We start from the raw sequence: 11,487 nt of genomic DNA on the forward strand, positions 1-11,487 counted from the left end.
TGTTGGATTGTGTATTTGATGAGTTTGATGAGGGAAAGCCCCGAAATACAGCGCGCCGTGCAGAGCTCACGTCTCCCCAGCCGATCTCAAAACAGCTTGCACCGACAATTAAAGGTAATGAACCTACTCCTAAAACTATAGGGATTATGGTAACAGGCAAATTTGCCAAAATGTTGAAATATCCATTAAAACAAATGTTTGCTATCATGGAAAAGTCCATTTCCAGTAGTTCCAAGCCAAGTCATAGCCCCACCCAAGTATTGAGTGCATGTAGATGGACATACTTTTCAGAAGGCCAACATTTCCATATTAAAAATGTTTTTTTTAAAGCAGAAGTAAGCGGAATATTTGTGTTAATATAAGTCTTAAATAGTTCTATCTTCCGACGGCAATCACTTATATAGAGTGTTTGGTCTGAAACACGGGTCTGTCAGTCACTCTGCTCTGCTGTAAGCCGAGGAGAAAACTTTCCTTGTATCCTACAACCTTTATCCAATGAGGAGAGAGAACGGCATAAAGGGGCGGTCCTCTCTGTGTGTGCAGCCAAGGGATGCGCGTGAATGTGGTGACGTAGGGACGAGGGCGGGGACTGCTAACTCCATTGGCTGACAGGAAGTTAGCCAAAACCACCGGATCGCTTACTTCTGCTTTAATGGTCTTTTGTAATATTCAAATTTTATGAGATGCTGAATTTTAGGTCTTCATTAAATGTAAGCCATAATCATTACAATTAAAATAAATTCAATACATAAAGACATGAAATGTTTCAGTATGTATGTAATGGATCTATATAATATATTAGTTTCACTTTTTTGAACTGAATTACTGACATACATAAACTTTTCCATGATATTCTAATACATTGAGATGCACCTGTACATGTATATATATAGGCATTGAAATAAAAATAAACTGTAAACTGTTTATAGGGTTGTGTTTACTCCGTGGCAGGTCTGGATATAGACAACACAGACAGCTGCCAGGTTGCATGTTTAGGCGGCAGCACGGGCGCCCGCAATAAAAGTTGTTACACATGCACACTATCACTTTCACATCATGTGAACGACGTCAGCCCACCAGGTCAGTGCAACCACAATATCCTGGCTGAGCAGACAACTCATGGTTTGTGTTTGTTCCAGTTCATGTTTCCTGTGGTGGTTCTTCTGTGATGTGTCTCACTTGTGTGTGATTATCCTCCTGTGTCTCACTGCTCCCATGTTTATTTATTAACCACTGTATTTTCTAACTGTTTTTGTCAGTTTGTCCGTTAGTAGCCCTGTGTTAATCCCCTGTCCTTGTCCATGTTGGTCAGCTCTGTGTTTCTGTGCCTCGTTTGTTCTCTGTTAGTTCATACTTTAGTTCCCTGTGTTTCTGTCGCATTTTCATTTCCCCTTTGGATTACCTGTATGTGTTTAATCTGGACAGCTTTTCTCTAAATGCTTCCGCCATCTGTGGTTATTCGTGGTCCTCTCCATAAGTTATTATTATACGTTTTTGTTTTTTCAACCCACTGTGTCTTGTGTCTGTATTTGGGGCCTGTAAAAACCTTACTCATACGTAATACAATTGTTTCTTCAACACCTACAGAGATGATGAATGAGGTTACGTGGGTCGTGGGTGACTGAGCTATCTCTGAACAAACTGTCTGGACCATTAGCTTGTAATGTGCTTATTGTTGGGTTTCAGCTGGCTTTTTCCATTTTGCCATAACTATCATAAAATGTAAAAAAAAAAAAAAAAAAGTAAAGTAAAGTGATAAATATGAACATGTGTAAAGTGATTTGTTCAGAGGTCAAAATATTTTCATAAAAAGTCTTCATTTACACAGTGATTGTATTATTCACTGAACTTTCTAGATGGACACTTAAAGCAGAAGTGAGTGATATATTTGTGTTAATATAAGTCTTAAATAGTTATATCTTCCGACAGCAATCACTTACATAGAGTGTTTGGACTGAAACACGGGTCTCTCAGTCCCTCTGCTCTGCTCTGAGCCGAAGAGAAAACATTTATCGTATCCTACAGTTTTTATCCAATGAGGCGAGAGAACGGCATGCAGGGCTGTGTGTGCAGCCAAGGAACGCCGTGAATGTGGTGACGTAGCGACGAGGACTGTTATGGTGCGTTCAAGGAAACTCGTATTTTTCCGACCGTGAAGTGGTACCAGTTCGATCTGGTACGAGTTCACCGGTCGGAAGTTACGAGTGGCCGTTATAGTGACTTTCACCGGTAAAACAGGTCGGAAAAACACGAGTGGGTTGCCTGGAACGCTACAAAGTCGTAAGTTGTGACTTGAAGCTGTAATTTACGATTTCAAAAGCCTGCCTGGAACGCAGCATTAGCGAAAACGACCGGATCACTCACTTCTGCTTTAAGAGGCAGAGCTGCTGCTGTGTGTGCAGGTCATTTTTCTGTGCAGTCATCCAGCAGCAGGACCCCCCCCCCATCTGTAACAGGATCCTCCGAAGCCCTTCCGCTGAGTACAGAAAATTGCAACAGTTCCACTCAGGCTGCAGAGATCTAACAGGTCTCAACCAGATTCACCGTTACCGTGTGTCAAAGGGCAGGTACCACCCTGAGACCACGGCTATACTACTAAGTGGTCATAATGCTATAACAATGATCATAACACACTATAAAGCATTTTATCATGAGATATAAGGTCAGGTATTATAATACGTTATAACTGTTAGTAACTCGCCGACAATGCCCGCTTCAATAATACATTATAAATATAGATAGAATGTGTTGTAAATTGGCTTATAAACATGTATAACTTTCATTATAAACACTCATAAGTTATCATAAGGTTTATAACAATAAGCACAACACATCATAGAGCATTTTATAATGCTTTATGATCATTTATGAGTGCTTATAATTATAGCTATACAGTGCTATAACTGCAATGTAATATATATAAATATAACATAAGATAAAATGAAGTGCACACAACACCTGTATGAATGGGATTTAAAAGGTAAACACAACCAAAAACAACAATCATATCAACAAGTGAAATGTCAGTACAAAACTCTTGATCAACTCTCTTCTATTTCATCAGTGAAACAAATGAAGTGTGAAAATGAGAGTCATTAGGTTCTGTAGATGTTGATACAGTGTGCTTCCATGAAAAATGTACTTTTGAATAAATCAAATAATCCAGTGCTTCATCTCAACTGAACTGAACAACTTTCACTTTGAGTCATATCTGACCAGGAGGATCTGTACTGACTGAACTGAACTGAATGTGCCACAAATTAAATGGCCATTGCATGTTTGGTGTGCATCACATGTCACAACTGTCACATCACAGTATTGTTTATAGGTATTAATGTTTAATTATGGAGCTTCACTCACAGTTGTGATGGCACTGCTGCTCCACCAGGTGGCACAGTTGAATCACTACGGTTTTTGTGTCATAGTGTTTTTTTTAAAAACATTTTCCAGGAGTGTCGGAATAAATCCTCATCCACATTACAACCACTGCATGTTTCCTTTCCTTTTAACCCGCATTGTAATTCTTAATACCACTGTCTGGACAGAAAGCTTCAGAAATGGTTCAAAAGATTTGTTTCTTTCACACAAATGTCTCAAAATCATGTCTTTAACAACTTGTCATGTATGACAATGAGCTGATATGTCAATCAAATTCATCTGACCATATCTACAGTACTGTATATTAGGGCATTGACGAATACTGCATTTTAGTATTCGTCGAATACTTCCCAAAAGTCGACTAATAGTCGAATATTCGCCTGTTTTTTTTTATTTATTTTTTTTAATCCATGCGGCACCGCTGCTGCCAGACCTAACCCTCCTCACGGAGTTTGCCTCTCTTAATGACCATGAAAACACAATGTAGGCCTATTTAAGATCAACATTGCATGTAAATTGTGAAACAAATGTAGCAATCTCGCTATTAAACGTAAAAATGTCCACAGGTTGCATAACGTTTACAGACGTTGTTTATTGAAATAACACATTTTATCCAAATTGTTATTCAGAATTAACAGAAAATATAACACATTTTATCCAAATTGTTATTCAGAATTAATAGAAAATATAGGCTTTAAATGTGTTAAACAAAACGTAGCCTACTCACCACCACAGTGCAACATCATAACGAAAAGTGCAAAAAGAAAAGCAACATACTGTAATCCAGCAGCCTGTGCCTGCTTAACAGTTATTCGCTCTCGTCAAAGTCCTCCTCTTTAATAATCCTATTCTTGCGCTCCTGGTTTGCGTTCAAGAAAACAAGGGCATCCACGTGAGCTGGGTGCAAACTTGCTCTCTGACGGGTAATCGTGTTCCCAGCCAGGGAGAAAACTCTCTCACTCGGGGTGCTTGTAGCGGGGACCGCCAGGTAGACTCTGGCCAGCTTTGCCAGGCGGGGGCACTGCTTCTCCTTGCGGGCCCACCACTCCAGGGGGTTGCTCGTGGTGGAGATGCGGGGCAGATGGAAATATTCTTCAACCTCCTCTGGACAGGTGATGCCAGCCCTTTTTTTCCCACTGGTGTAGTGAGGCCCAAACAGTTCGTCGTAATCACTTTGCAGTCTTGTTTTTTTACTCCCGGGCTCCTCTCCGATTTTGCCCACGTCACTGTCTGCTGTGGCGTCATCGGCACCTGCAAATAAAATCACAGCCAGAGTGCCGGTCGTGTTTGAGTCCAGGGTTTCAGTGAATTTAAGTTTAGCTATTTTCAATTTTGCAAATATATTAAAGCACGGACGTGACCTCACATACGCAAGCACACCACAGTCTCTCTCTCTCTCTCTCTCTCTCTCTCTCCCACTCCCTCTCTCTCTCTCTCTCTCTCTCTCTCTCTCACACACACTCACTCTCTCAAATTAATGAATAATATTTACCTGCAACAGGCTGCTCCGTCTCTCCATCTCGCAGTAGCTGAATCAGGTGGCTTTTAACCTCCGCTCTGGTGTTCTCTGGAAGGAATCGGAGATCTTTAAATCTGGGATCCAGGATGCAGGCAATGATGGGAACCGATCCCGCCAAGTCGTCATCAGTGTCCAACTTGAACCTGGTTTTCAGCTGTTTTAGTACCGTGTTCTTAAAGTTGCGAGTTGCTGTTACATCCGACTCTTCAACTTTCAGCACCACATTCACCAGATTGAGGATAACGGGGTAGATAAATGAGAGCCCGACGTGCATTTCCCCACACATGATCGTAGTTGCCTTTGCCAGCGGTCTCAGCACAGGCAGTAGCTGCTGGATTAGTTCCCATTGCGAGGCTCTCATTGACAGGGCTTTTCTGGCGGTGGATTTGGTAATAGTCTCATCTTCGAGTACGGCTTGGACAGGGATGCGCTGCTCGTTAAGTCGCTCCAGCATTGTAAAGGTTGAATTCCAGCGCGTGGGACAGTCGTTCTGGAGCCTTTTCTCTTTCATATTTAGCTGGGCCTGTCGCTGCGTCAGAGCACTGGTTGCCACAGACGAGTGGCGAAAGTGGCTGACCACGCGCCTCGCCGCATCTGTGGTTTTTGCCACTTCAGTTAAATCCAGCCCCGCCTTTATCGCCAACTGTAATGTGTGTCCAGTGCAGCCGAGGTCGTGGTTGAAATCTTCACACAGACTCATCGCCAGTGTCATGCTGCTAGCATTGTCATGTAGAACGCAGAACACCGTCAGGCCCCACTCACTTATTGTGTCCGTCAGTCTCTGAGCAATGTTAACAGCGGTGTGTCGCTCTGGCATGGCGCAGGTGCGGAGGACTTTTGCCTTCACCTCCCAGGTGTCGGTGAGATAATGCGCTGTCACCGTGATGTATGCCTCCATAGTTGGGGATGTCCATAGGTCCGTGGTGAGTGAAACACTCTGATCTTTCATTTCAGTTGCTAATTGCGCTCGCAATTCATCATACTGGTGTGTGATGTTGTTCCACAGTGTCCTATGGGACGGGATAACGTAACCCGGCTCGAAAAAATGGATAATGTCCTTAAAGCCATTTCCAGACACCGCAGCAAGCGGTCGCATATCCTTCACGATGAAATTCACCAACAGACCTGTTATTTTCCTTTTTCTTTGGTCGGATATCTGGCGTGTGGAGAAGTCTCTCATTGTTGTCTGTTGTTGGTGCTTCTCTCCTCTAAAGTCGCCGCTGCTGCCGCTAACGTCGCCGCTGCTGCCGCTAGCCCCGGCCGGGTGTAGCTTCAAATGGTTATGCATTGTAGTCGTACTGCCATGGTACTTTAGAGTAGCCTTACATATATTGCAGCTAACGGTTTTATCTGTTTTGGTAAAGTATTTCCAGACCTTGGATACTTGCAGGCGAGTATCGAGAGCCGCCTCAGCCATTTTACTTTCAGTCTCCTTTCTCTTTTTTTCAGTCTCCTCTCTCCTGCTGCTGCTTGGCGCCCCTTGCGTGCTGACGTCACACGCACGCACGCACACGCACGCACACACACTGCACTAGTCTCACATGCCCCCAGCTGCATATCTGCGGTACCGCTTTATTACAGCACCGGGCTTTTGAAAAAAAGAAAAAGACGAATATTCGACTATCACGCACAGCGTCGAATAGTGGTTTTGATAGTCGAATATTCGAATATTCGGTTAAACCCCTACTGTATATGGATATAAAAGAATAATTATAAGGCTACGAAAACCAAAGGAATTGTATTTTATAGAGATTATACACTTCAAATACAAATCATGTGTAGTATATTCAGATTTTGCCAATAAACCTTGCAAATTATTACACACTGGACCTTTAATTCAAAATTTGGGCAAATGTGTGGGCAAATGACTGATGATTGTCTGTCTACTTAGGGCGCACTCACACTAGGGCCACTTGTTCCGTACCGTGCTGAAGCACTCAGTAACTCTGTCTGACTATTGGAGAAAATGACTCATCCCCAGAGGCCTACGGATTAAAAAATGCTCCTCTGACCTAATGCTCCTGTTGATTGAAGAGTCCAATAAAGACAGAGAAGTTATCCAAAAAGAAATGTCTGTGATAAGAAAGACAATTGATGAACATTCTGCTTAAGACAAACACTCTACAACTTCAAGAAAAACTCAACGCTGATCTTGAGACATTTACAAAAACACTCAAACTAGAAAAGATCAAGTTCCAGAAAGATGCAACAGATAACATGGAAGGAAAAATATACAATTGGAGAAAGAAAACACCTAGGAGTACAGTGGGAGGCCCACAAATGAAAGCTCGGCCCAGGACTGTCTCCTTTAAGAAGAGTATACAGAGGTGGTTGAACAACCTGAAATCAGTTCGCAGCCAAATTCTGCTGTTCCACCAACCAAACCTCACGGCACAGGAGCCAGTGGCGCCACCAGCCGGAATCCTGTACGCACTGTGCATACAATTTTTTTCATAGGTGAAAAAAAAGCAATTTTGTTCATTTTGACGGGGTGTGATAAAGACGCTTGTTGTTTGTAACAGGCTAAACGTGCTGCGTTCATTGATTGTTAAACCAATCACTGAAGCGTAACGTAAAAGCCAGTGATTGTCGTTTACGTCATGTCATCTGTCACTTTTTGATTTCTGGCACCTATTTACACTACCACTATGTGATGATTATGCCCGGCCCCGGTCCAGTATAGAAATGTCAAAAAGACAGTTGAGCCTTTTCCAGGCATTTGAATAATATTATTAATAATAATAATGAAGGTGCTACCAGCAGTCAGGCAGGACGTGAAGACTCTCTCCTCTCGTTAGCTCCAAACTCACTCGTCTGCCCCGCAATTATGGACCATAGGCGCCGATTCCGTGGGTGCTCTGACCAGGTTGAGCACCCTGGGGGGCAGACTGAAAGCAGCGGCTGACAGGACGTGTAAACTCCGTCAGGAGGATTATTAGACCTCAACTGGATGTTTTATTCTCCACGAGGGTCTGAACAACCCTCACATCATACGACACGGACACGCACGCAGTTCAGAGAAAATTGCACTTCTCTCTCTCTCTCTCTTATTTTTTTTGTAGTAGGTAGATCCTTATGGATTATTTCCAGGTGTGATTGATGACTACACGCACATCCCCGTCACGTTATAATGGAGACAAACTTGAACATATCAAACACACATTTGGAGTTGCACCTGCTCAAATACACCATGTTGATTAACTCTCGAGATTTATTTTGTTCGATTAATACTCACGTATTGTCCCGTGGTAAAAATAAAAAATAAATAAATAAATCAGAGCTCACGTCCATTTGCCCCTGGTACACAATCTTTTTTTTTTTTGCTGGTTGCCATGGTGAATCATATTATCTTTGTTGCATTGATGAGGGCCTTTCATCTCCCCGTAACTCAGGGTCAAGTTACTCAGTTATCACCTGTTCTGAAACCCAGAACTCTGAGTTTCCTGTCTCAGAGTAGATCAACTCAGAGTTCAGGATTAGACTCAGGCCCCGTTTATACGTACCCGGGTATTTTTAAAAACGGAGATTTCCCCCTCTCTGTTTATAAAAAACGCTGCGTGCACACCAGTCCATTTTCAGAAAACGTGTCGTTTACACTGACCCGTGTATACACGAATTCGGTGAGCGATTTGTGTATGCCGCCATTGCTGCGGTGACATACGTCAGTCATAGTAAACTGATTCTCTATGGCAGCATCATAAATAGGCTGCATTTGTGATGTTTAGTGCCCCCAGTAACTGATTAAGGTATCTTACATGAATACCAATATTAATTTAGGAATTAATCATTTGTTTGAGCGATTAGCAGGAAGGATTAGAGTAACAGGGAGATAAGAGACTGTATCATAAACAATAACATACCGGTACGTTATGCGTGCTGACGTTAGCAAGCCAGCAGCGGGATATTTAAAGGAGATATCAGTGAAATGTTTTTGTTAATATAAGTCCTAATTAGTCATATTTTCCGTCAGCAATCACTTACATAGAGTGTTTCGACCGGAACACGAGTCTCTCCGTCACTCTGCTCTGCTGTAACCCGAGGAGAAAACATTTCTTCTGGGATACAAGTGTTATCCAATGAGGAGAGAGAACGGCATGAAGGGCTGTGTGTGCAGCCAAGGGATGCGCGTGAATGTGGTGACGTAGCACGAGGACCAATTGATGCCTGACAAGGGCGGGGGCTGCTAACTCATGGTGCGTTCAAAGAAACTCGTACTTTGTGTTTTTCCTTCCTGTGAAGTCATACCAGTTCGATCTGGTACGAGTTCACGGGTCGGAAGTTACGAGTGGCCGTTATAGGGAACTTTCACAGACAACAGGATGGTAAAAACACGAGCTACGGGTTACCTGGAACGCTACCAAGTCGTAGTTGTGACTTGAAGCTGTAACTTACGGTTTCAAAAGCCTGCCTTGAACGCAGCATTAGCCGAAACGGCCGTGAAGCTGATATCTGCTTTAATCATGTGGACAGGCTACATGAATAAAAACAACAACTTGTGCTTTGTTTTAGATATTCAAGAACATTTTATTGATCAGCTGGCCTCCGATGACCAGAAAAAAACGTCAATTACAGGTCTCTGATTTATGGTCAAAATGACCTGAGCTCCGGATGGGTCGGACATATTTTAGACCGGCTTTTAGACGACCATGATCACATCATATTGAAGGGATCAGTGAGACATTCACAGACCGTCCACTTTTACCACGATGTGAAGGTAACGGTGAGAAGGGAGAGTAGCCAGGTACAGGTCAGCTGTGACTGCGTCGCTGGCGGCTGCTGCTGCTCCTCACTGTACGTAACGTTACGGTCTAAACACGGACACTCCTCCTGAAGTAAGGGGCTGTGTTTTGCTGATATTAGAGCAGTCGAGGACGGCACATGTCCTCCCAGCCTTCCTAGACATATTTACAGAAGAGAAAAGGTCCACTTTTTGGCGCTTGCATTCAAATGCCCGCTTCACGCACAGAACCCATCGCTGCCTGACTGGGATCTGTCACCGCAGTAATGGCGGCTGCTCGACTAACGGTTATTTCGCCGAATTGGTGTATATATGCCGTCAAGAGCATGCCAAACCTGTAGGTGGCAGTGTAGCGAGAAGCTCAAGCCCACGTCAGCCAATCAGAATCCCGCACATGATCCCGCATAGCAACCTCATAGCAACAGCAACAACAACAACGTCACTTGCCCTCCTTGTGTGTAAAGTTTTAATATTTTTTCATGCGAGACAGTAACTGTTTTTAAATGCCAAATATACGACCAGTTTATCCAGATGACGGCTGTTTAGAAGTTTGCTCCGATGTTTCTCGGAGAGGTGAAGCTTTTTTTTTTTTTCGGAGAAGTGAAGCTCCACCTGTGGAGCAACGACCGGGACATCACAGAGACAGTGTCCGCTCTGCAATGCTGCTCGGTGAGCCAGCCTCTGTCGTCCACCCGGTATCAAAACGATGGCTAAATAACTTACCCGCAGGTTTTTAGAGGTTTACCACCGGCTGGTTAAATTATTTTTAGGAGATAAATGTTGGTCTCATTGATGAAATCTAACAATTGTGGCAGTAGCAGTTTGTTTGAATGTAAAGTGAAGCTGTGTGTTAACTGTTACTGGACAGAAGAGCAGCTCAGCCTCGGGACTCTGTACAGAAATCACCCCATTTAACGTTACATCAATAAATAAATGTTTTACAATGAACACATCAGTCTGCATTAAATTTTATCATTATTATTATTTATTTATTTTATTACGGTTAGACGTCAGGGTCTGACGTCGGCTACCCAAATCTCCGTTTTTCTCCGTTTTCCTCCGTTTACATGCAAACGTGAAAACGGCGTTTTCCAAAATCTCCACCCTGGCCAGAGTTTTTAAAAAGCATCGTTTTCAGGGGCGTTTTCTCCGTTTGCGTGTAAACGGAGGGTGCAAACGATGGTTAATGTCTCCGTTTATCAAAATACCCGGGTACGTATAAACGGGGCCTCAGAGTTTGTTGATCCTGCTTTGTGAAACTGACCCCTGATGACATGAACTACCAGAAGGTGTCACCTTGCCACCACTTCAGCAAGTCTTACACAAACTGACATGAATACATGAAGGTCAAAGATCAGTGTGAGCTCAGAAAGGACTCTCTCTGTCCTGTAGGTCCAGCCCAGTAGAACCAATCTGTCTGTTCAGGCTCAGGCCCGACTCTAATGAAATGATCTGATTGTTTTCCTGGTGAAGGCGAAGCACGACGACTGTGAGTTCATCACGATGCCTTCTGAAAGCACACTCGACAAAAATAAGACTTACACAGTTCACTGTCCACATGCCGACATAGTCCAGCCTGAGGTGAGTGTTTCAGACTTAAGCTGACATGATTCCTCAAACCGCTGTCACTCACCTGGAGACACCAGTGTTTCCTCTACATTCAGTTAGGAGTGGCGGTTGGCAGATATCCGATTTAAGTATCTGATATATTTCCACATATAACGGGGGCCTGAATCTGATCTGACAATATCCGATTCCATGTGTATTCGTCCCGTTTACACATTCATGTTACAGATCCGATCTGAGCCACTTAAGAGGAAAAAATCAGAACTGGGCCACTTGAACCATGCAG

The 11,487-nt window shown here is 43.3% G+C and overlaps 1 protein-coding gene across 1 annotated transcript; it reads right to left on the bottom strand.

Annotated features, from left to right (window-relative positions):
* Positions 1 to 4,186: 4,186 nt before the first annotated feature.
* On the bottom strand, positions 4,187 to 5,795 carry LOC310994307 (E3 SUMO-protein ligase ZBED1-like; the record flags this gene model as incomplete). The annotated part of the gene is made up of 2 exons (XM_083982949.1): positions 4,187 to 4,629; positions 4,871 to 5,795. The coding sequence occupies 2 exons, from the start codon at positions 5,793 to 5,795 to the stop codon at positions 4,187 to 4,189; spliced, it is 1,368 nt and encodes a 455-aa protein (XP_083839075.1).
* Positions 5,796 to 11,487: the final 5,692 nt, after the last annotated feature.

Source organism: Trachurus trachurus, assembly GCF_905171665.1.
Source record: "Trachurus trachurus genome assembly, chromosome: 12".
In the NCBI taxonomy this organism is placed as follows: Eukaryota; Metazoa; Chordata; class Actinopteri; order Carangiformes; family Carangidae; genus Trachurus; species Trachurus trachurus.